Source organism: Caretta caretta, chromosome 1 (assembly GCF_965140235.1).
Source record: "Caretta caretta isolate rCarCar2 chromosome 1, rCarCar1.hap1, whole genome shotgun sequence".
Taxonomy (NCBI): Eukaryota; Metazoa; Chordata; order Testudines; family Cheloniidae; genus Caretta; species Caretta caretta.
This window is the reverse complement of record NC_134206.1, coordinates 229,843,006-229,870,012: the sequence shown is the minus strand read 5'-3', so window position 1 is coordinate 229,870,012 and position 27,007 is coordinate 229,843,006. Positions and strand designations below refer to the sequence as shown.

The 27,007-nt window shown below is 42.3% G+C and overlaps 1 protein-coding gene across 5 annotated transcripts in view; it reads right to left on the bottom strand.

The window, feature by feature from the left end:
• SHISAL1 (shisa like 1) overlaps positions 1 to 27,007 on the bottom strand; it is a 289,388-nt gene that overhangs the window by 161,403 nt on the left and 100,978 nt on the right. For all 5 annotated transcript variants that reach the window (XM_075121338.1, XM_048825185.2, XM_048825195.2 and 2 more), the window contains one exon: positions 14,522 to 14,672. In XM_075121338.1, coding sequence (XP_074977439.1) covers positions 14,522 to 14,532 — 11 coding nt within the window. In that variant the 5' untranslated portion in view covers positions 14,533 to 14,672. The remainder of the gene's footprint in view (positions 1 to 14,521; positions 14,673 to 27,007) is intronic.

Sequence of the window (27,007 nt, the reverse complement as noted above, 5' to 3'; positions counted from 1 at the left end):
TAGACCAGGCAGGCAAAAGTAGTGTTTTCATCTTCATTTTACAGATGGGGCCACAGTCACACAGGAAATTCATAGCAGAGCTGGGAACTAAACCTACGTCTCCTGAATCCCATTCTAGTGCCTGAACCACAAGGCCAACCTCTCTGAATAAGCAGCGATACTCTCATTGTTCTCCCAGCTCTAGTCATGGCAAAGTTACTAAGCCAAAGAACGCTCTTCTCCTTTGCCCATCAGTACAATACTCTCTGCTTGGCCATTACTGCAGAACAGAGTGAGAGTCTCCATTCCCATAGGAGCAAAGTGAGCTGCTTCCTTACTATTTATTATTTGTATGATGGTAGCACCTAGAAGACCCAGTCCTGGCCAAGGACCCCATTGTGCTAGGTGCTGAACAAACACAGAACAACAAGACAGTCCGTGCCCCAAAGAGCTCACAGTCTAAGCTTCACTGGCATTGCCAGTAGCTGAAGGGCTCCCCATTGTTAACAAAATCAGAAGTGTTCGGTTGTGATTAGTGTAAGACTTTGGGCACACACTATCTGTATATATTTATGGTCTTTCAGACATTGTAAACGACCTACGAGGAGCTTTCCTGTGTGAATAGACTGATGAAACCACCTCTGTGTTCCTGTGCTCAGAAAATAAAATGTCTTTGTTTGGAAGAGATTTATCCCACTGGAAAGACAGCTTTTATTGTTTAGGAATCCTGTGCTCGCTGGGAGATTTTGAAAGTTTCTTTGCAATTAAATTTCCTTCGAGACTGAAGGAAAAGAAAAGATGATTATTTTGGGGGAATAAAGAGGATTGTTGAGATCATTTCCACCCCTCAGATAAACAGATATTCAAGTAAAATACAATATATTTGACATTTTGGCTGCGGATTTACAAAAACTTACTAATAATAACCCATCTATGTTATGGACAAAGGAAAAATATTTTTGAAGGATCAAAACAGCTGACAACCAGTTTAATTATTTGCATTGTAATTTTGACAGAAACCGTAAGAGGTTATGGTCTTACACCTTTCAGCTCTTTCAGGTATCTTGAAGAACAGAGGGAGGCTGAGGGAAAAGATTCTGAATCAAGAGCAGATTTACTGGAATATTTACATTCCACTTTAATTAAAAATGATCTGGCTATAGGTCATCCCACTGGGATTCTAAATCCAAGGAGCCAACAAGATAAAACCCAGACATTTTGCTGTGCACGAGGATTTTGTGTAAATAATATTGTCTGATCCTTTTTTAAGTAGTACCTTCCCCCCTAAAATACTCCTATTAAAATCAATAGTCCAGATTCTGCCATCCTTATTTGTGTTAAGTAGCATCTTCCTCTGTAAGTAATCTTGCTTACTTCAATGGAGTAAAGGTGGCAGAATCCGGCCTTGAGGCAGGATAGTAGCTACGACAAAGCAAATCTGAGTTATTGCAATAGGGGAGACAGTTCAGTACTGCAAGACTCATTCTGATGCTCTGTTGGGGAGAGGAGGAGATTTGTCTCTTTTAAATGATTAATAAGCAAGTGACACACATCAGTTTTATTGAAAAATGTTTGTTTTCTGACAACACACTCTAGGAAGTCTGTTACCCACAGAGAGTTAAAAGCTCGTAGACTTAAAGGCTAGAAGGGATCACCAGATCATCTAGTTTGACCTCCTATACTTCACAGGCCACCTATGCCACCCACACACTATACCACCTAACAGAAATGAGATCAAAGTAAATGATACTAGACTAGACTATTATGTGCCACAGGCAGAGAATAGGAGGGACCGAGCTGCATCATTGCCTGAGTGCCCCCCTCCACACACACACAATGGCAGGAAAATGATTGAGATGCACCCAGATAATCCTGGCAGGTGCCCCATCCCACACACTGCAGAGGAACCTGAAAAACCCCCAAGGTCACTGCCAGTCAGACCTGGGAGAAAATTCCTTCCTGACCTCACATATGGTAATCAGTTAGACCCTGAGCATGTCAGCAAGAACCAGACAGCCAACCACCTGAGACAGAGAATGCTTGATGCTACTTCAAAGCCCTGACCCACCCCACCCAGTGTCCCATCTCAAACTGTGACCATCCCTGATGCTTCAGAGGAAGGAGACAAAAAAACCCTCCCAGAATTCAATGGTCAATGGCATCTAAAGCAGTGGAACCAGAAAAACCTTTCCAGGTCCCAGCTATAGCCAGGACTGGCCATTCAGCATTACTCCCTTAGGATTCTGAAGAGCTAAGCATGCTGAAGAATAGAGAAAAGAGAGTGGGCCAGCTAGTCACCTCCAAATAGCAATGAGGTGAGAGCTGGTTGTTCTCTGACAACACAGAAGGGGATGTATAAGGCTGTGGGGGTCCTCTGGGATTATTGGAGGGAATTGTATTTTTCTTATGTAGCCTGTTGTTTTTATGGTGAAACTTGTAACTTCTGTTAAAATCTCATAATTTGCTCACTTCAGAATATAAAGTTATTTGACAATCTTATAGTACATTTCAATCTGTTGTTTTAGATGAATATGGCCTTGTCTACACAGAGCAGCTATAACTGACACAGTGCAATAGAAAACCCAGTGGTCCACTACACTTGGCTCACACCATTGCTAAATGAAATGGGGGCTGAACTCACGTTAGCAATGGCAAGAGATTTTTAGAAGATTTCAATAATGTAGGTAGGGCCTTACAGACAGGCTGGGTGCTTAAGTCTTATCCTTTTTCTAATGAATGTTCTTTCTGGGAGCTGAACAAGAATATTCTCCTCTTGATGTGCATGCGTAATTCCTTTAAATGCTAAAAGAGATTAGCTAGCAGCCATGTTACCTCAGACTGAGCTGTCCTCAGATCTTGTAAGCAAATCAGGGTCAGACCTAGTCAGTGCTTGGATGGGAGTCCTCCAGGCAATACCCAACTACTGTGGAAAATGTGTTAATGATTCAGCAGGTGACAGTTTTCCCTTTGAATCAGTTTTAAACAATGACTCAGCAGGCTATTAAGGGACACTTGGCAACAAGAAGTGCTGTCTTTTGCATGAAATAGAAAATCAAGGCCCTAGTCACTTGTGGTCATCATTAAGAATATCCTGGCACTTTTTTTTTTTTTTTTTTTTTGCAGCCTAATTAATTTCGGTGTCCTCACCAAATTTCATGTCCACCTAAGATCCATTTGTGGTTTAACTGTCCCCTCAGCCTGTTATAATCTGTTGTCCAATACATGGGTTCTCAACCCCAAGGTGGTCATGAATAGCTCCAGGGGGATCATAGCTACCCTCCCTTTTTATGGCTAGATGGGAGAGGGGTCCTGAATTTATTTCTGTGGTAAGGTGAGGTCACATTACAGAGAAGGTTGAGATCCATTGGTCTTGTGCTGTTAAACAGTTGCTTCACTCCATTTCTAGTGGTGAGTGAGTTAATTCCTACATAGAATCACTTGCAATGTGCTTTAGGATCCTTTAGGATGAAAATCACAAATGTAATGTATGTTACTTAAGTCTTTTTTTCTTAAATTACTTTTGGACAAACCATCTATGACAGTGGAAGATTCAATATATATGAACCATGCCCTCAAAAATAATTAGGTAAAATTTTGAGCAATGACACTTAATCCTCTTACTATTTGTACGGACATCGCACAGTGAGTACTAAAAACCTGCTCTTTACTCATCCAGCGGTACTCCTGAGTTCAAATTAAAAATTCAGAATAATAATCAATCCAAGAGTTTTCTTGCTGGAAATAGAATAATGTTCCAAATCTTTATACACTTGCCAAAAGAAGAATGGAGAAACTGTGTGTCTGCATGTGCATGACAAGTAAAGGCTGTTAATTGTTATTCATTTTAAGAATTTCATTCCAAAAGATTCCATTAAATCCCTCACATAAAACCTCATTATGCATTTGCTTCCTCTCTTTTAGGCAAGTGCAAAATTCTATCAATCATTTTGATCCCATTTTATTATATACAAAACGAACATGATTACTAACTTATACAGCAAAAAGAAAAGGAGTACTTGTGGCACCTTAGAGACTAACCAATTTATTTGAGCATAAGCTTTCGTGAGCTACAGCTCACTTCATCGGATGCATACTGTGGAAAGTGTAGAAGATCTTTTTATACACACAAACCATGAAAAAATGGGTGTTTACCACTACAAAACACCCATTTTTTCATGGTTTGTGTGTATAAAAAGATCTTCTGTACTTTCCACAGTATGCATCCGATGAAGTGAGCTGTAGCTCACGAAAGCTTATGCTCAAATAAATTGGTTAGTCTCTAAGGTGCCACAAGTACTCCTTTTCTTTTTGCGAATACAGACTAACACGGCTGTTACTCTGAAACCTAACTTATACAGGACATCTAACAGAATTAGAGAATATAACAACATAAGAGTAAATGAGTTTCTCATGGTTCCGTTTGCTACTCTCCAAAGGAAGAAAAAATTTTTAGCAACTTTTTGTAATGTTCCTATTTTGCTGAGGGTGTCTTGTAAATATTAGTATCTCATTTGGTATTAATTACATGATACCGATCCTATAAAATTTGTTTGGTATTACTGTGTAAATGCCTTTTCCGCCTTTGTGAAAATTCTATGTGAGTGAAGGGTTCCAAAGATCTGTTCTGAATTAGGTTTTCTTTAATGTACATTTTACTTTTACATTCCTGCAGTGACAACTGAGACACAATTTCTTATGGATTAAATGACTGTCTGAAAGAACCAATCATTCTTCATTACACTTGCATACAGTAAGTCTCTTTAAACATGCAGATACCACGATGATAAATGCTGTATAGAAAGAGATTAGATTAGATACAAGAAGAGATGGGAGAACATGTGGAAATGAAAAAACCCAAACCCATTTTTGTTTTTGAAATTTAAGTCACAGAACCAAACCTTAAATAAAAGAAAAATCTCTCATCCACCCCCCCACAACAAAATATAAGCTCAATCAAAATGTTTTGGGACTCATGTTCTCCAAGATAACGTGAAGAACCTTATATGCCATCACAAAGCGTCATCTTACTTTTTTTACTTATGAGCTCAGCAGTGTTGTACAGTGAGTAGCAGCGGCAATAAGCAACATGGAAAATGTTGTAATGAACAAAGGGCAGGACTGAAACTGCAGGAGAAATGTTAGGGGCTCAAAGAAGGGCTGGTGTGTGAGGAAGAAAATGAGGAGAGAGAAAAGATGTTAAAAAGCAAAAGCAAAGGGCAGAGAGTAGATGTGTGTGCCCGGAAGCAACTGGATATGTGCCAGATAGAGGCTTGAATGTAAAGAAAATGGCTTTGGAGTGAGAAGCAACTGAGGAGAGAAAGAACTGGAAGCTGACAGAATGAAAACAAAATTGCAGGGGGACAGGCTTTTCTGAAACAGAGAGACCATTCTGAAAGGCAATGATGTGTGAGTGAGTGAGAGAGAGAGAGAGAGAGACACACCCACTGGCGAAGTGTCCCCTGTTCTTTACAAACTATTGTCACCTCACTCCTGACAAACTGACTACACCAAACACAGGTCTTACAGGATATTTATCCGTAAAGAGTAACATGTAAGAACAGCCATACTGGGTCAGACCAAAGGTCCATCTTGCCCAGTATCCTGTCTTCAGACATTGGCCAATGCCAGGTGCCCCAGACGGAATGAACAGAGCAGGTAATCATCAAGTGATCCATCCCCGGACACCCATTCCCAGCTTCTGGCAAACTTAGGCTAGGGACACCATCTCTGCCCATCCTGGCTAATACCCATTGATGGACCTAAATAGAAAAGGAGTACTTGTGGCACCTTAGAGACTAACCAATTTATTTGAGCATAACTTTCGTGAGCTACAGCTCACTTCATCGGATGCATACTGTGGAAAGTGTAGAAGATCTTTTTATATACACACAAAGCATGAAAAAATACCTCCTCCCACCCCACTCTCCTGCTGCTAATAGCTTATCTAAAATGATCACTCTCCTTACAATGTGTATGATAATCAAGGTGGGCCATTTCCAGCATAAATCCAGGGTTTAACAAGAACGTCTGGGGGGTGGGGGTGGTAGGAAAAAACAAGGGGAAATAGGTTATCTTGCATAATGACTTAGCCACTCCCAGTCTCTATTCAAGCCTAAGTTAATTGTATCAAATTTGCAAATGAATTCCAATTCAACAGTTTCTCGCTGGAGTCTGAAACCTGTCATTGATGGACCTATCTTCCATGAATTTATCTAGTTCTTTTTTCAACCCTGTTATAGACTTGGCCTTCACAACATCCTCTGGCAAGGAGTTCCACAGGTTGACTGTGCATTATGTGAAAAAAAAATACTTCCTTTTGTTTGTTTTAAACCTGCTACCTATTAATTTCATTTGGTGACCCTCAGTTCTTGTGTTATGAGAAGGAGTAAATAACACTTCCTTATTTACTTTCTCCACACTGGTCATGATCATATCTCCCGTTAGCCGTCTCTTTTCCAAGCTGAAAAGTCCCAGTCTTATTAATCTCTCCTCATACGGAAGCCATTCCATACCCCTAATAATTTTTGTTGTCCTTTTCTAAACCTTTTCCAATTCCAGTATATCTTTTTTGAGATGGCGCAACCACATTTGCATGCAGTATTCAAGATGTGGGTGTACTATGGATTTATATAGAGGCAATATGATATTTTCTGTTTTATTATCTATCCCTTTCTTAATGATTCCCAGCAGTCTTTTCACTTTTTTGACTGCTGCTGCACATTGAGTGGATGTTTTCAGAGAACTATCCACAATGACTCCAAGATCTTTCTTGAGTGATAACAGCTAATTTAGACCTCATCATTTTATATGTAGAACTGGGATTATGTTTTTCAATGTGCATTACTTTGCATTTATTGACATTGAATTTCACATGCCATTTTGTTACCCAGTCACCCAGTTTTGAGAGATCCTTCTGTAGCTCTTTGCAGTCTGCCTGGGACTTAACTATCTTGAGTAGTTTTGTATCATCTGGAAATTTTGCCACCTCACTGTTTACCCCTTTTTCCAGATAGTTCTGAATAGACTGAATATGTTGAATAGGACTGGGCCCAGTACAGACCCATGGGGGACACCACTATTTACCTCTTTCCATTCTGAAAACTGACCATTTATTCCTACCCTTTGTTTCCTATCTTTTAACCAGGAGAGGACATTCCCGCTTATCCCGTGGCTGCTTACTTTGCTTAAGAGCCTTTGGTGAAGGACCTTGTCAAAGGCTTTCTGAAAATCTAAATACACTATATCCACTGGATCCCCCTTGTCCACATGCTTGCTGACCCCCTCAAAGAATTCTAGTAGATTGGTGAGGTATGATTTCCCTTTACAAAAACCATGTTGACTATTCCCCAACAAATTATGTTCATCTATGTGTCTGACAATTTTGTCCTTTACTATAGTTTCAACCAGTTTGTCCGGTGCTGAAATCAGGCTTACTGGTCTGTAATTGTCGGGGTCACCTCCGGAGCCCCTTTTTAAAAATTGGCATCACATTAGCTATCCTCCAGTCATTTGGTACAGAAGCTGATTTAAATGATAGGTTACATACCACAGTTAGTAGTCCTGCAATTTCACATTTGAGTTCCCTCAGAACTCTTGGGTGAATACCATCTGGTCCTGGTGACTTATTACTGTTTAGTTTATCAATTTGTTCCAAAACCTCCTCTAATGACACCTCAATCTGGGACAGTTCCTCAGATTTGTCACCTAAAAAGAATGGCTCAGGTTTGGGAATCTCCCTCACATCCTCAACCGTGAAGACAAAGAATTCATTTAGTTTCTCCGCAATGGCCTTATTTTCCAAAGACCATTGAGTGCTCCTTTAAGATCTTGATTGTCCAGTGGCCCCACTGGTTGTTTATCAGGCTTCCTGCTTCTGATGTTCTTTCTTTCTTTCTTTCTTTCTTTCTTTCTTTCTTTCTTTCTTTCTTTATTTGCTATTACTTTTTGAGTCTTTGGCTAGCTGTTCTTCAAATTCTTTTTTGTCTTCCTAATTATACAGAAACCTAGAGAAAGCTTGTAACTTGTCAAGACTCAATCATTGTGATATGTATGTGTGGGTAATATTTAAGGAATAATGTCTTTATATTGAAAGTCTGCTTTATGGACTTGGATTTTAACTGTGAAGCTGTAACAAGACTTTCTTGAGCGTGTGTGTAAAGAAATCGGTCACCGGGAGGGTAAGATGTCTGAGTGATGATCTACTTAAGCAAGAGGGACTTGACGTACACCCCTCCCATGTCAGCTGGAAAGGTAATGCAAGATTCCAGTGTCTCTACTCTTGCCACATCCCAGAACAGTTAATGGAAAATCATCAAGGACAATTGCAAATGATTGTAACCACTTGGAGGTGAAAAGGAGCATTATAGCAGGCAGGAGACCCTTCTGGCTATGAATAAAGAAAAAAGACTGCCTCAGTGTAACAGAGTGTAGGGAAAGGCACTCTGTAGCCATTTGCTGAGGAAATCACTTAAGGAAAGGGGGTGGGCTTTCATGAACATTTGGATCCTAGTTCTTGTGAAAGCAGACAGCTCTGCAACAGACTGAACGGCCGGGGGGGGGGAGAAAGGGGGCAGCGAGGGAGGGCGGGAGCCTACTTTATTAGATAGGAAAGGTAACTATTCATAAGTGTAGACCTAGGTTCACATTTTATGATTTTGTTGTGTGTTGTAAGCAGTTGTTTCCATCACTTTCTCTCACTTCTAATTAAATCTTTATTCTTTCTTAAATAAACCTGCTTTCATTTTATTAAAGTGCTCACAAGTGCTGCATGGTTTACAGGAGGTGTGGTTTAAGGCAAAACTGATAAACTGGGGTACACTGCACCTTTGGGGCAGAAGATCCGAAATTTCTGAGTCACCAGTGGCAAGGACTGGATATCTCAAGGGAACAATTCAAAGGGCCTCAGACTAGGATGCACCTATTGATAACCTGCCAGGCGAAGTTAGGGCTGACACAGCTTGAGTGTCAGAAAGATTGGTGATGCTAGGGAGCTGATACCCAGCTATCACAAGACTCTCTCTTGCTGTAGGCAGTGGGTAACAAGGTTCCTTATAGTCCTGGAGCCCAGCTGGGGGATTCAGGGGTGATATTGTCAACCCAAAGCAGCTATAAATCTAAGAGCAGTGACCCAGTGTCTCCTGTTCTCTGAACGACCCCTTTTGCAGGGGCACAGGCAGCGTGGAAGAGGAAATGGCCTGACTGAATGCAGAAGACACAAGAGCCAGGGGAATGAAGGTGGGGAGGAGAGGAGGAGCAACTTGAGACAAAGAGTCTGGGGAGGGATGGAGACTGGGACTGGATGCTGTTGGGAGGGGGGAGGAGAAAGAGAGACTGGGAATGGCTTGGCAGGATGAGAGTGGAGAAGGAGCCTGAGATTGGATGAGGAGTGTAGTGAAGGAGCCTGGGACTGGGAGCCAGGGAAGTGGAGCCTGGGACTAGGATGAGGAGTCAGGCATGAAGAGGAGACAGGTCTAGGACAGGGACAGGGCAGGAGGAGTCAAATTTAGATCGCAGTAGAAGCCAGACTCTCCTCCAGAGCCTGGAGTGGAAGCTAGGATTCCCAAGTCTCATCACTTCTCTGCTGACAGCAGACATCCATGAAACTGGCATGGTGTACCTCTCATTCCCCTCTAGTGCTGTTACTTAGCAATAGAAGGTTGCCATCCTCTCTATCTGTTACTCCCATAGCTCAAGTGACAGGGGTCTGGGTTATTGATCAAAAGATTCCAACCCTGCTGATGACCATGTGAGCATCAATATGATGCCACGTGATAGAATTCCTGTTTTTTTCATTTGATTTTTTAAAAAAGGCATTACATCCAGTAAAACCACATTATAAAGATTACAAAATAAAGCACTCAAAAGTTCAGAAACACCAAAATTAAAATTACCTGACTGCATCCTGCCTTGCAGGAATATGGACTCCATTTTCAAGATAAGTCTTTTTCCACCTCTGAATGCTATGATCCTGTATTTCTTTAGCTTTGGCTATTCTGTTTATCATGCACCCTTGTATCCTTTTGAATATTTTATTGGGGTTATATTTATCAAAGTGATTTTGAAGAAAACATTCACCACGATCCTCAGGCCCTGTCAAAGTTTTCATTCTATGATCTTGTCAAAGAACTCTGAGATGCATACATTCACATTATATTGCAAATACATATATCGAGCCAGATTTTAGTTGGTGTAAACTGGCCTAGCTCCATGGCATTCGAAGGAGCTATGGCAGATTTACACCAGTTAAGGATCTAGATCATACCTTGCGCATGTGTTACAACCTTTTTTTCCCCTTCAAAATATTATTGTTGTTTTTGAGTTTCAGATACAATAAAACAGATATCTACAAATGAAGGCATATAGCCAGAAAGGTCAAAACCACAAGCATACCAATAAGAAGGCATTTGATCAAGTTTAGTGGATGTGAGTAAGTAATACAATAAGCCAATATATTATTAAAAAGTGTTTTTATAACTCATTAAATGTTCACCAGCCTTTAGCATTATGAATACAATTCTTACTTTCTCTTCTTTAATATACTGGTTAGCATGTATGTGTGTCACTGCTCTCTACTGATTAGAATCAGAATGGTATCAACTGTGTGAGTTATAGGCCTTGGTACTAACAGCTAATAAACATTCTTCTCTAACTTCGATATTAGAAGAGTCTGCATATAGAACAAGATGAATCTGAGTTCATCGAGTCTAAGGCCAAAAGGGATCACCTAGATCTTCTAGTCTGACTTGGTGCATAACACAAGCCATAGAACTTCCCCCAAATAATTCCTGTTTGAAATATTAAAGCGTATCTTTTAGAAAAACATCCAATCTTTATTTTAAAATTCCCCGCAATGCAGAACCCGTCAAAATCTTTAGTAAGTTGTGTCAATGGTTAATTACCCTCACGGTTAAAAATGTGCACTTAATTTCCAGTCTGAATTTGTTTAGCTTCAATTTCCAGTGTTAGATCTTGTTATATTTTTTTCTTTGCTACATTGGGAAGAGCCCATTTTCAGATTTCGATTCCCCAGGTAGGTACCTATAGACTATGAACAAGTCACCCCATAATCTTCTCTTTATTAAGCTAAATAGACTGAGATCTCTGAGTCTATTGCTATAAAGCAGGTTGGCTAGTTCTTTAATTATTCTCATGGCTCCTCTCTGAACCCTCTCCAATTTATCAACTTCCTTCTTGAACTGCGGACACAGTATTCCAGCAGCAGACCCACCAGTTCCAAGTACATAGGTCATAGCCTCCTTATTCTTAGTTGAGATCTGTTAACAGGTTCCCTTCTCTGCCCTTTGGACCACCACAAACAGGCCGGATGCTTACGAGTTTCTAAGCACCCATGTGTTATTTATTGGGTGACCTCCACCAATTCTCCAGTACAGCTTTGCGCAACAGCATACAGTTGGAAGTAAATTCCCTCCTTAATCCACCCTCCAGGAAGGGAGAGGGTAAGATCTTATCATCCTGTATCCCCCTGATTCCTGCTAGCCTCCCCACTTTTGCACTTCCTTCCTGTTCTTTATCTGTTCCCAGTTGATTGCTTTCATAAGGTCATCAGCATCCTGCCTAATTAAGCCGTTGAACATCTATCCCTGCCCCCAATTAAATCCATTCTAGAGGGGTAATAGCTGGTAACACAGTGACCAGAATGCTGGGTCAGCTCTAGATTCCCAGCACTCTGTCAAACATCCAAGAATCACATTAGCCCTTTTGGCCACAGCATCACACTGGGAGCTCATGTTCAGCTGATTATCCACCATGACTCCTACGTCTTTTTAAGACTCACTGCTTCCCACGATAGTCCCCCTTTCTGTAAGTATAGCCTGGATTCTTTGTTCCTAGATGCGTACAGTAAAGTAGAGAATCTGCTTGTGCCCTGCTTACCAAGAGATCCAGATTGCTCTCTATCAGTGACCTATCCTCTTCATTATTTACCACTCCCCTAATCTTTGTGTCATCTGTAAACTTGCTCTGCAATCACTTTATGTTTCCTTCTTGGTCATCAATAAAAATGATTAACAGCGTAGGGCTAAGAACTGATCCCGGATGGATCCCACATTCTCTTGATGATTCCCCAACTACAATTTACATATTTATATCTGTCAGCCAGGCAGTATTTAATTCATTTCATGTTAATTTTGTATTAGTCCAGTTTTTTAATTAAAATGTCGTGCAGCACCAAAGCAAATGCCTTACAGAAGTCTAAGTATATTACATCAACACTGTTACATTTGCCAACCAAATTTATAACCTTGTCCAAAAAAAAAAAAAAAGATATCAAGCTAATTTGACAGGATCTATTTTCCATAAATCCATGTTGATTGGATTTTATTACCCTCCTATAATTCTTTTATTGAGTCCCATATCAGCCACTTCATTATTTTACCTAGGAACAATATCAGTTCTATCCCCATACCAGTGAAGTTCTGAGTGGCCATAGTATGCAGCAAAAATACCAATGAAGAACTTATAGGTAGCTACAGGTTTAAACCCCTCATACTTTTGAAGGCTGAAATTTTCAGACATGCCTGGGAGAGACAGTTACCCAAATTCCAGTGAAATCTGTTGGAATTTGGGTACCTAACTCTCTTAGGCCCTTGACAATCCCAGCCAAAATGAATATGACCCTTAAAAAAGTTGTATACATACTGAATTCCTGGCAAGAAAACAAACTCAATTCACTGAAGTACAGACATATGCCACAGAATTAATCTTTGGGATGAGGATTTCCAAGAGGACAAACATTTGGGCCTATAAATAATAAGATTAGTTCTAGGATTGATCAGGACGGACTCCTGGACAGCCTAAACCATAAATTCCTAGAGGGACAAATATTCTATATATGACGGAATTCCTAACTGCCTGGCTATACGGTACATGGCCATTTGTCCTGATGGAATTCAATATTTCTCATTAGTGTGTCCATAAATCATGTACTATACAGCCAGACACATCCGTTAGGAATATAATTACTGATGAGAGGAACCCATACAATTTTTTGCAGGACAAAATTTACGGGGATACCCTGTTTGGAATAAATTAATAAAATTAATTTCAAAACAAACCCTGGATGACAAATATGTGGGTTAAATCCCATTGCAAGGAAAACACGTAGACCATTCCAGAAAAATTTTCCAGTCAGTCAAATTCATAACAAGACCAAAAATTCACGCTGATGCTTAACATTGCAGTTGTACAATTATGCTGGCCATTAAGCAGATTATGCCAGAAGAGTTCCAGATCAAAATAAATCAATATAATATAGATCTTGTCTGCACACACAAGGTTTCACAATTTTTTTTTACATGGACTTTGGGTACATCTACATTGCAGGTGAGGGGGTGAATGGCAGCTTGTGTAGACGTTACCCATGATAGCTGTACTCTAGGTAGCTTGCTAAAAACAGAAGTGGGCAGTGGGTGAAACTTCCCCAGGGGGAGGCTAACTCCTTGTCCCACCTCTTCTGCCCACAGCCCCGCCACACTTCACACCTGCTCTTCCCCAGGCCCCACTCCTGCCCACCACTGACTCGCCACTCATCTCTTCACCCCCCACTGTGAGTTTCCCCCCTCTGCTCACCTCCTCCCCCACCCAGCTGCCGTTCACTCACCTGCTTCTCACCTCCCCCGCCAGACCTCCCCACCCACCACAACCCTATTATAGCCACCCCTTGCCTATTATACCCACCGCCCATGAGCGAGGACACCACACCGTGGGCTTCAGCACCTCTTCACAAGTGATCACGGACTCAGGGGGGGTCAGACTGGCTTGTACAGCCAGTGCTGAAGCCCATACCTCAGTGTTTTCACTTTTATTTTTAGCGAGCTACCTACAGTACAGCTAGCAGCGCATGTCTACATAAGCTGCAGTGCAGACGAACCCTTAGTTCAACTGAGGCAAATGCCTGTGTCAACATATTTGAATAGGTTTACAGCTGGTTTATACTGAGTTAGCTTAATTTGAAATCTTGATCAATATGTCTCTATTATAAATCAATTTAAGTACGTAAGTGCAGCTGTTTGTAACAGCTTAACTAAATATATTTAAACACTGATTTTAGTAAAACCGGTGCAACCTGTGTGTGTAGATGATAAAAAGGAAACACATATAGGAGATAGGTGAGAGCTACTTCTTAGAAGGCACAGTTCAGTTTCATGTGACAGATCTGAATTAGTCTTATTGAGCAAATCTTTGAAGGCATGAATGACAGGCGTATTGGAGTCTCTTGTTTATTAACCAAGTAGTGATCATTCATCCTTTAACTGTCTCAATTTATCCAACTGGTTCTTCTTTTTCTCTGTCTTACTGATTTATAGTACACGTGTACTGTATTCACTGGTTCCTACAATGATCCTTTTTCTTACACCCCTATAGAAAAGTAGTATTCCAGTATACCACCTTGTGTGAATCATCATAACCTAGCAGACACTGCAAACCACCAGTTTTTATTGTCAGAATGTTTCCTTTAGAAATCCTAATGCATCAAAGAGGAAAAAAGGTAATAAGAAGAGAGTTTTGTAGTATGCTTGAATACCTTATCTGCATGTTCAAGTCATGCTCAGGGAGTGAGTTTTGTGGTCCAATTCCCAGCTGAAGATTTAGGCCATGCAATGGGAAACAGGTTGCTGATTCTGATCTGCTTTTAATTCTGCACCCGAGCTGCTAGTCTTCATTTTCTTTCACATCTGAACAGATAGAGAGGAAAATATCAAACAGAAAAGGTGAATCCTACAGCTCTAATACTGGAGAGGGGTGGTTCTAAGTATATACTTCTAGGTATTAGTAATTATATATTTTATAAAATTGTATATTTTATTTTGGTCCAGTGCTTGAGTCCAGATGCAAAAAAAAAAAAAAAAAAAAAAAAGGCACCAGCACAAAAGATGTTCAAAATACAGAACTTTTATCTGGGTTAAATATTCATTTGTGTGAGTGCATTTCAATGAGTTGCAATAACGAGTCATTGGAATGAATGGGAATCTATGGGAGCTGCTGAGTTTAAGCATTCCTTTCTTAAAGTCTAAGGGTCTGTCTACACTTGCCATTTAAAGCGGAAAAAGTCCCTTTTTTGCGCAAAAAACGTGGGAGCGTCTACACTTGTCAATGACTTTTTTGTGGTGAAACTTCTGAGTTTCACCACAAAAAGAAAACCACCTCCACGAAAGGCGTACAGCTTTTACTGGTGATACTTTTGTGGTGATGTGCAAGTGAAGACATGTTCTTCCTGTTTACACAGCTTTTAGCCTCCGGAGGATATCCCACAGTGCCTAGGTGACCACTCTGGCCAGCAGCTCTGCTGCTCTGACGCGAGGTAAACAGACATTGACCCCTCCCCCTGTAGAGCCCCTGAAACTCCCCTTCCTGCTCACTTATCATCCAGCCAGGTGACAATGCCTGCTCCATGGAGCAAACAATCCCCTGCTTGGAGCAATGCTGAGCTAAGGGAGCTGATCAGTGTTTGGGGAGAGGAGGCTGGGCAGGGACCTAGGATGCCCTGCGATCATGCCCAACCCCTTCCCACAAGACCTATCGTCAAAATGGAGAGAGCTGCACTGTGGGATAGCAGCCCTAGAGCGCTGCTCTCATCGACAATGGAAATGCTGCAAATGTAAACACTCTCTGACACCTGTGAAAGTGAGTACACAAACCAGCGCTTTTCTTTCACTGATTCACTATCACCAGTGAAACTGACCGTGCAAAAACTCTGCAAGTGTAGACATACCCTTAGCTGCTAGAATGTAAGCGCCTTGGGCAGGGACGATGGGTGAAATACTAAATGCTGGCCCCACTGAAGTCAATGGAAGTTTTGCTGTCAATTTCACCTTCTATCGCCTCTATGTTTTCACAGTGCTTGGCATGCCATCAGCAAATCAATCAGTAATCACACATCTATATATAGGGATTATTCACTTGCTGAGAGCAGGGGTAGAGGATGAGGTAATCTATTTATTTATTTCCCATTTTAAAAGAAATGCTATGTCATCACTATAACATGACCAACGAAGGAAACACCGTCAGCTTGCAAATGCATTTATATTAATCCTTTGTTAGAAATATTTAGTGCTTATAAATACCCTAACTATATTGACGGTGCACCACACCATCCAATTTGCATAATTAGAAATGGAGCAGGAGATTGTGTCTAGGGAGCTTCGGATGTATATTCTTCTAGAAAATTTTCCACGGGGTTCCTTCCCTTGGGATTTCTTTAACATCAAATTACCTGACACTTTGCACAATCTAGTGTATTTCACAGGCAAAACATTTGCTTTTCAGAAATATTTTTATGAGCCCACAGATAAATCATCCCTGGGAAGAATGATTAAATAATCTCCAGAAAATGGGTTGCTCTCCATTCAAGACACAGAAATCTTCCCTATCCCCCAACCACACCTCCCTTCAAATTACAGCGGAATTTTAACAAGATACTCTCAGGAGCCCCTTCCAGCATATCACTGCAAAAGGCATCTCATTCCCAATCCCCTGTGCTAACCAGTTCTACGCCAAAAGGGAGATGTTCTAATAAAAGGTGATTAAAATGGTGCTTAGCTGCAAGCCAAGGCACAGTGCTCTACTGCTGCATGTTAATGGATCCACACGGGGTGACCTAAAGGCACTAGTCAAGGACTTATATTTCGACCGGATGGGAACAATTTAATTAGTGTACATGTGTTACAAACACTGTAATTTTCACATGCACAACAACCGAGCACATTGAGTTTGTCTTTAAAACTAAATAATGAGATAAAGGCCGGTCTCCGGTGGAAAAAAATTAGTACAGTCACTTTCAAAAGACTCAGAGAAAGTGACACAGACAGGATAGCAGTACCAAAAAGAAGAGAGGGGAGGATGGGGAATTTATATGAACATTCTACAAGGACTAGCAGCAGAAATAGAAGAGAAAATGATTCGGAGAGACAGAAATCCTAACCCCATTGAAGTCAATGGCAAAAGTCCAATCGATTTTGATGGGGCCAGAATTTCACGTAGAGACGTTAGCAGCAATCCAATGCCTTGTCACCATACGCTGTACCAGGCAGTTTTGTTCTCTACCTTAATCATCATAAAAATATGCTTAATCCTGGAATTCTATTTCTCTTGTCCTTCCCACCTTCTGGCATATTGAAGGGACTTTGCTGAAAGGGTTACCCTGCACACTGAAGTTCTACTCAGTAGCTGTAACATACATGTACTATCGGATACTAACTGGAGATGAGTGAACATCTAGAGATATACAACCAAATTTGCAGAAGTGTTCTAAGGCCCCAGTCTAACAGAGTAATTTTAAGATCACATTAAACCCAATGGAGCTACCCAAGTGCTTAAAGTTAAGCACTTAATTAAATACTTTGCTGGGTTGATGCCTAAATTTGGAGGCCCAAATTGACACCCTTGGGTCTGATTTCCAGAGATTCTGAGCACCCGCTTCTCCAAAAGGCATGTCTGCTTATCCCAGGCAGACCCAGGATGTGCAGAGTTGTATGAAAATGTGTGAAATGTGTAAAAACAAAACAAATATGGTATCAAAATATTTTGAACTTAGACATAGGTTCAGGTTTTATTTGAGGGTACTTAGTCTTCAAAATATGGCTGAATATACATATAATATAGCAAAATAAACCTAATGGGACATTCAATATCTCTGCTTTTAAATGCGGAGGCCAATGGTCTTAGGGCTAACTGTGGTTAATGACTTCTACAAACTCAAACTGTTATAACAACTGGACTTATCTAATCAGAGAGCATGAGCAATATGGCATATTTATGGAAGTTAACCAGAAAAGACTAAGCAAGAAAAGGAGGGGACTATTTCACAGGTTTAAATTTGAACCTGATTCTGCAGTCTAAGGAGCATGTACCTCTCACTGAAATAAGTGGGAGTGTTGCATGCAGCAAGACTGCAGGAATGGGTTTTGTGATGCTCATTGAAGCTTTTTCAGAGAATATAAGAATTAGTCACTAAGGGCATGGCGACACTTGCAGAGGTAGAGCGCTGTGAGTTAAATCCGCCTTCGGAGAGCGCAGTAGGGAAAGCGCGGCAGTCTGTCCACACTGTCAGCTGCAAGCGCACTAGCGTGGCCACATTTGCGGCACTTGCACCGGCATTGGGAGCAGTGCATTATGGGCAGCTGTCCCACAGAGCACCTCTTCCCATTCTGGCGCTGTGGGCTTGTGGGAAGAGGGCAGGGGGTGCGGGGCATTCTGGGTCCTGTCCCAATGCCCCATGATGCATCACTTCGCATCCCAGCAATCTCTGTGCTTCCATCCACAATTGGCGCCATCTTTCAATGTTTTTTGTTTTGCGTGCTCGGTCTTCCCTTTCGGTCTGCGGGAATGGAGTCCGAACTGCTGAGGAGTATGCTGACTAGTCTCGTGAGCACGTCTCGTTTGGCAGTCGAGTTATTCCTTATGATCCAAAGTGACAGTGAGGGCTCCGACAATCATATTGACACGAGTAACGCATATGACACGAGTTTGCTTGTGGCATTCACGGACATGCTCACCGCCGTGAACGCTGTGACATGCTCACCGCCGTGAACGCTGCTTTTGGGCTCAGGAAACAAGCACTGAGTGGTGGGATCACATCGTCATGCAAGTCTGGGATGAGGAGCAGTGGCTGCAGAACTTTTGGGTGAGAAAAGCCACTTTCATGGGACTGTGTGAAGAGCTCGCCCCCACCCTGAGGCACAAGGACATGAGATTGAGAGTTGCTCTGATGGTGGAGAAGCGGGTGGCTGTTGCAATCTGGACGCTGGCAACTCCAGACAGCTACTGATCAGTCACTAGCCAGTTTGGAGTGGGAAAGTCAACCATTGGAATCGTGTTGATAAAAGTTTGCAGGGCCATTAATTGCATCCTTCTCAGAAGAACCATGACTCTGGGTAATGTGCATGACATCATGGATAGCTTTGCACAAATGGGTTTCCCTAACTGCGGAGGGGCGATAGATAGCACACACATTCCAATTCTGGCACCAGCCCACCTAGCCTCCGAGTATGTTAATCAGAAGGGGTATTTCTCTATGGTTCTCCAGGCACTTGTGGATCACCGTGGGCATTTCATTGACATTAACGCAGGCTGGCCCAGAAAGGTGCATGACTCACTCATCTTTCGGAACACTGGCCTGTTCAGGAAGCTGCAAGCCGTGACTTTTTCCCCAGACCAGAAGATCACCGTAGGGGAAGTCGAAATGCCCATTGTGATCCTTGGAGACCCTGCTTACCCGTTAATGCCATGGCTCCTGAAACCCTACACAGGGAGCCTTGACAGCAGCAAGGAGCAGTTCAACAACAGGCTGAGCTGGTGCAGAATGACTGTGGAGTGTGCTTTTGGCTGTTTAAAGGGCTGCTGGCACTCTCTGTATGCGAAGCTGGACCTGGCCGATGACAGCATCCCTGTGGTTAAATCCGCGTGCTGTACCCTCCATAACATTTGTGAAGGGAAGGGTGAATGATTCTCTCAGGCATGGAACTCGGCGGTTCAACACCTGGAGGGTGAATTTGAACAGACAGAGAACAGGGCTATTAGAGGGGCCCAGCACGGGGCTGCAAGAATTAGGGATGCCTTGAGGGAGCATACTGGTGGCTTTCAGCCTCAAATATGTCTGGTGCCCTGCACAGGAGTGAACTGCAGTGGTTCCAGTGTTAGTAGGAATCTGTCTGCGCTACACTGACTTGCAGTGCCTGTTGCTTTCCTGGGCTAAGGTATCTTTTACTTTATGCAATAATAAAGAATGTTTTCAAAGCCAAAAACTTCATTTATTGAAAAGAAACACAACTGTTTGGGAAACAGAAAGGGCAAGGGGGTGGGGAGGGGAACGGTACAATCACAGATTTGCGTATGTCCTGTTATCATACTCAGCCTTCCCGTCTGGAGCGCTGTGCAATGAGAGCTGAACTTCAGGATGGCTATACTGCATGGTGATGGGGGTTGTGTGCAGTGGGTAAGGGTTGTAGTTTTCAGGGCTGGGTGGTGAAGCTACAGGTGTTGGAGGCAGCTGGTGGCAGTAAGAATCCAGATGTTCGGGAAAGTGGGTTGGAGGTGACATGGGGGCACAAGGGAAAGAGTTTTGGGACAAGGGCTGGGGGGGCGGGGCGCGTGGGCGCTGCCTGCATGGCTACGAGTGCCTGGATCGAGTCTGCTTGGCGTTCCATTATACTTAGCAGCTGATCCATGCTTTGCTACTGGAGCACCGTGCTTTTGTGCCGGTGCTCCTCATTCTGCTGGCGGATCCTCCTTTCACTGTCCCGCCACTCCTGCGCTTTTTGATTTTCATTACTTGAATGCTGCATTACTTCATGCAACATGTCTTCCTTGCTTCCACGTGGCCTCTTTCTGATTCTTTGGAGTCTTTCAGCTGGTGATAACATGGATGGCGGAGATCTCAAGGTTGCATCTGTAAAGGCAAAATGCAACACTTAACAGAGGCAGCATTGTTCACACCAGTCAGAGCAATGATTCCCCCATACTTAAGGGCAAGCACAGTCTACACAATAGCATAATTTGCCCATCCCATAGCGAGCGCACATAACCCACAGGAGCCCCAAAATGGTGAGTAAGCACAGGGTCAAGCATGACTGTTTCATGGCTGTACTGTCCTCTGGGTTTCTGCACCTTGGGGAGAGCCAACAGCAGCAGGGGGCCCCTATACTGAACACTGTCCCCACATTTTCCATAGGAGTTCATCCTGGAAGATATCTCACTGCTGAGGGTGACCTGGGAAGCAAGGGAGGGTCTTCTACTGCTATGTGGCTTCTGCCCTGGCCTATATGCAGCTTGCCTGTGTGCAGCAACGTGGGCCCCACCGCCCACGGCACAGTGGCATGGACAAGTTAGCCTTACTGGGACAAGGACCACAGTGGCTCTCCCGAGAAATCTGTGCAAGCGCATTGCCCAAGTTCTGGGTGAGACCTTTGAAGAGATCACTGAGGCCGATTACCACGATGTGAGAGCACATCAACACCCTATTCCGCATCTAGGCACGAATGCAGCCCTAACCCTCCTCACCCCAAGAGCAAGCACCAAATAACTTCCTTCCCAAAATAAAAGCCGCTTACCCGGAACCTCCTCTGGTGTTTGTCCTTCCCCAAGCACCGGCTGCCACAACTGGCTACCTTCCTCCTGGCTTGAGAGCAGCTCCTGGCTGCATTCATCTAGGGATTCCGGGGTGTCTTCCTCCACCTCAGCACCCTCGCTCCTGCTTTGCTGCTGTTCCTCTTCCTGCCTTTGCCTTGTTGAACTGGGCTCTGAAGTGTCCATGGTGGTATTCGGAGTGGAGTTGGGGTCACCCCCAAGTATCACGTCCAGCTCTCTGTAGAAATGGCAGGTCACAGGGGCAGCACTGAAGCAGTGGTTTGCCTCACAGGCTTTACGGTAGGCATTCCGCAGCTCCTTCACTTTAATCCTGCACTGCAGTGCGTCCTGGTCATGGCCCCTTTCCATCATGTCCCTTGATATCTGCCCAAAGGTATGGAGCGCAGCTGGGACTGGACAGCTTCCTCCTCACAAATACTGATGAGGTCCAGCACCTCACCACTGCTCTATACTGGGGATCGCCTGGCGCATGGAGGCATGGGCACCTGGAAAGATTTGCTGAGAGCCCTCCATGCCTGGCTGAGCAAACAGGAAGGGGATTTTCAAAATTCCCAGAGAATTTAAAGGGTGGATCTGACGGTTGGTCACCTGAGGGCAGGGCAGTAGAGTTCAAAGTGATGACCAGAGTGGCTAGAACAGGCATTGTGGGACACTTTTGGAGGCCGATCAGAGAATACTAACAGATCAGGGCGTCCACACTGGTGCTGGGGCACTCCAGCGGGGGGGCACCAAATGTTATTCCACTCGCCAAGGTGGAGTACCAGGAGCGCTCTAGCCACTGAGTCAGAGCACTCTACGTGCCTTGCCGGTGTGGACGGATAGTGAGCTAGTGCGCCCGGAGCTCCTTTAATGTGCTCTAACTCGCAAGTGTAACCAAGTCCTAAAGGTGAAATCCTTGCCCCACTGAAGTCAAGAGGTTTAGGATTTTATTCTACATTTCTTTTCTGCTACACGAAAGGCAAGACCTTCAGCAGGGCTGGTCCTAGACCAAATGGTGCCCCAGGCAAAGAGTGTCGTGAGCGCCCTCCCCTCTCCATTTGTTAAACTTTTGAATACTTTATTTTTTATTGCATTTGTAGCCCATATCACAACTTTGATGCACTATTTGCATGCATGATTTATCCCTGTCAGATAAGACAATAAATTTGCACACTAGGATCTGTAAATCTGTATTTATTCATGCCATATATAAGCAAATAAAAACGGTTTCCTTTAGACTTATAGAAACTTTTTAATTTTAAGAATAACTGAAATGTCACTAACAACAAAAACAGCACCCCAAGCCTGGCACCCCAGAGTCACCTGCCCCTAAACCCAGCCCTGACCTTCAGATGGTATAAGATGGTGTAACACCTGACTACAGCAAAGAGTCTGGCCCAGATTTTGTAATCTTGAACCTAATTCAACAGACATTAAGTGAAAATATACAACCTCATTTTAATGAAATCATTACTACATGATTAACTACATTATTTGATTGAGGGAGTCAGGTAAGCATCCAAATTATACCTATGTGAATCAGGGTATTCTATATAACTAAATTCTAAAATACTATGCAATTCATTAGAACTAGTAAATTATTTAAAAATTTTGGGCCTGATCTTGCAAACCTTACTCATAAGACTAAATTACTGGACTGCTTATCTTCCCCATTCCTCCACCCCCTTCAGTTCCAGAAAGTACACTGTGTGTAACAGTAATGTGCATTTATTATAATTGACCCTTTAAGATAATAAAAACTAAATCAATTCATCAAGAGTTATGGATCCAAAAAATCGGAAAAAAGAACTAATTTTGATTGACTCTTGCTAGTTAGTGTCTGTTATATTTGGAATAATTGTTATTAAGGGACTGGACCATAATTAGAAAAACAATAACTTTTATTAGGAGGGATTAATTAAAACTACAGGAGCAGAAGAAACCAGTTCAGATAAGTTTTCACAGAACTCCACCCACACAGTTCTCTAGAAAGAATATTAACTTATATACATTACATCAGCAGAATAAATCACCATTGGTTGATCATTGATCCTGAGGGCAGAACATTGTTGCTTAGCAACTTCTCAGAGCTGACTTTTACAATTAACCCTTTTGGGAATATCACATACAGCAACATCTGATTTAAAAAAAAAAAAAAAGGCCACAAAAACAAAAGTACACAACCCTTCCCCTCACCTCAGAAAATAGGAGGAGACAATTAAATTCCTAGCTATCATCCACACAGAGAGAAATTAACTGCGATAGCTCCCCATGTGGATGTTCGATTTTGTCGGATTTACCTTAATCCGTTTTGGAAGTAGATTAAGCCAAACTGAAAAAAATTCTCTCTGATTCCAGAATAAGAGTGTCCACATGGGGATCTATTCCAAAATAGTTATTGTGCTTTAAAGTCATGCCCTCCCTTAATCCAAATTAATTTTCAAATGAAGACAAGCCCCTAGTTCATCTGGGTTCCTGTGCAGTAAACCTGCCCAAGACAGCATGAGTGATCTTTCTCAAGCACTTTAAATTGGGCTAATTTCTGCAGTACTTGGGGGTGTGGGTGTACAAGGATTGTGGGGTCAGGGTGAAAATGGGTTAAAGTTCACAGAGAAAGGCTATATTGTGAATGTAGAACCCACTCTTACAGGTGGTGTGAAGCTGAATGGCCACAAAAGCAGCCCAGAGAGTTACAGTCCCTTCCCTGGTTCATGTCCTCTTGCTTCACAGGGGAAGTAATCTGCTTCTGGGCTATACCAGCAGCAGATTAATTCTTCTCTTCTATGCCAGCTCAGCTCTGCTGGGGCCAAGGCCAAGGCCAATGCTCCACCTATTTGTGCACCTTCCCATTTGTCTGTGACTCACAATGTGGGTAGTCCTTCCAGGGGAACAAAGGGTGCAAGGCAACCCTTTACTCCCCTAAGAGGTGTTTTAAGACAGGTCACAATCCTGCCCTAATTTTGAGTTATGTCCAATTTTCCAATCCCTAAATTCTCATATAAAAATACAGGTTCAAGCTGTTCTTCTCCTTGAGCAGCACCTGCAGATTTTGACCGAAAGGTTCTTTCCGCATAAAGTGTGTAGGTGGGAGCAATCTTGGAAATGTTTGGATACATTTGGAGTTCTGATTCACTTCTCTTAAAGTTTTGCATTAACATGAACTGAATTATTCATCATTTTCCACCCTTCCCCCTTTCAAATAATAAAAAAAAAAAAGTGAGAGCAAAAACCAGACAGCTGCTCTTTTATAATAAAAAGAAATAACTTCCTCTTAGTGTATTTGCAATATTGCCAATTAAGAACTATAGAAAACAAATGTTCACATAAAATAAAGTAAAACTTACATATTGAGATGTTAGTATGCTGTACTCTGCATATGGATTCTGAAACAAAACGGGAATGACATCTCTAAAGAACAGCTTGCTTGTTTTTTGAGCAATCAAGAAAAACTACACTGTTCTTTGCCATTCAAAATTCAGTGAGACACAAGGTCGGTGAGGTAATATCTTTATTAGACCAACTTTTGTTGATGGAAGGGACAAGCTTTCAGACTTAAACAGAGCTCTTCTTCTAAGATTTGTTGATAAAGATAATTGTTTTGGTGTAATATATGTAGACTTCTGTAAGACATTTAATTATAGCATCCTGCAGCAGCAAGTCAAAGAGCTAGAATGATATTAAACTAACATGGGACACATTAATTGGATCCAAAACTGGCTAACTGATAGGTCTCAAAAAGTAACTGTCAAGGGAATTGTCATTGAGTGGTTCTGTTTCCTGTGGGGTCCCACAGGGATCGGTTCTTGACCCTTTATCATCTTTATCAATTTATCATCTTTATCAATGACCTGTAAGAAAACATTAAATCACAACTGATAAAGTTTGCAGATGACACAAAAACTGACCGAGTAGTAAATAACAAAGAGGACAGGTCACTGATTAAGAGGGATCTAAATCACTTGGTAAACTGGGCACCAGCAAACAATATGCATTTTTATATGGCTCAGTGTAAACTCAGTGTAAACCTCTGAAAACAAAGAATCCAGGCCATACTATTAAGATGGAGGACTCTAGAGTCAAGCAGTGACTCTGAAAATGATTTGGGGGTTGAGATGGATAATCAGCTGAACATGAGATCAGTGTGATACTCTGGCCAAATAAACTCATGTGATCCTGGGATGCATAAAAAGGTAATTTTTATTTAATTTAATTTTAATTTAAAACAAAATGATCACAATTATGGCATTGAGGCTATTAACGCTATACTAACCTTGTCTTTTAACTAACATAAAGTCGTCCTGTGGTTACATTTCAGTCTTAAAATATGTAGAATATAGTTAAGTTACTTCAGAATAGCTTACTTCTTACCTCAGAACAGCTGTTATATTAGTTTCTTTCTGGGAGGGAGTTGGAGGCAGGAAGGGGCTCCAGGCTGGGGCAGAGTGTTGGGGTGCAGGAGAGGGTGAGGGGTGTGGGCTCTGGGAGGGAGTTTGGTGCAGGACGGGGTTCTGGCCTCGGGCAGGGGGTGGCCACACAGGAGGAGGTGGCCAATGGGAACTGCGGGGACAGTTCCGGAGGCGGGGACAGTGCACAGAGCTGCCTCCCGCCAGGGGCCGCAGAGATGTGCCAGCAGTTGGCCGCTTCTGGGAGCGGCTTGGGCCCCTGGCATGCAGGCAGCCTGCCTGAGCCCTGCTGCGCCGCCAGCTGGGAGCCGCCTGTGGTAAGCGCCTCCCGGCTGGAGCCTACACCTCGCACCCCTTCCTGCACCTCAATCCCCTGCCCCAGGTCAGAATCTCTGTCATATCCTGGGACCAACATGACAACAACAAAATTGAAGCATTCTATAAGGCTTGAGCACATAAAGGCTGGGTATTCAAGTTTGATCAATACATTCTATGTTGCATTTGCGGAAAAGCTATTAGTGTCAATACAACATTCCCTACAGCTGCTCTTAGGGAAGGAGGGTGGGACAAATTCACTCATGGTGTAACTCCTTTGGCTTCACGAATTTGGTTCATTGTGCTTGTTTGATTATGATAACTCTGCAAATGTCCTAGTGGATAAAATTACCATAAATATAATGAAAAATAATTTTGAAAATACTTTCCATAAAGGAATGATAGAAATGGAAGGATTTCAATATACTTGACAAACATCAACTTACAACACTCCTGTAACTTGGCTCCCAGGGGAAACAAACTATGTAATGTAAGAATGCCATAGGAATAGTGTGCATTTATATATTGGATTTATATTTCATTTAGTACATGAATTTACATGACAGTGGCTGCTTTCATATACTACAGTAGTTCACACAAAATATGTTAAATATATAAAAATAGAGCAAATCCGAATGTTCTCAGAGATCATTATACAAACACCCCCTGCCACATGTTAGCTTGTTAAGGTTACATAGTGATCATTGCACAATGATGGAAGTGCAGCAGCTGTTTAACAACACACTGCAAAACTACCCAACAATTTAGGGCATCAACTGAATAAGATATCCATTCGAAACTATCTGAAGAATGTAAGTGAGAGGAATTCCACATTGGGATGTAGCCAGAACATTAGGAATACTGCTCCCTACTCTTATAAAAAAGATATGGGCTCTAAAATGACTCCGACAGTCTTGGTTTTACATGTTAGCAGAAAAAAAGGAAATTCACAATATAGATCAACAGCACGTAATGAGTAGGATATAGACTGAAGTGTGATGCCAGCCTTGCTTTGACCCCTAATGATGCTAAGGGGAACATCTCCAACAATCTTAAATTCCTCACTTATGTACTTTATATCTCCTCAGTAAATCTATTTGGGTTTTTCAGGCACCTTCCATGGTGAGATTTTATTATCAATCAAAAATAAATTGACCAGGAATGTGCAATTTCTATGTGTGGGAGTTAGAGTTATTTCTATCTTCCATTGCCCCTCAGTGCGAAAATGA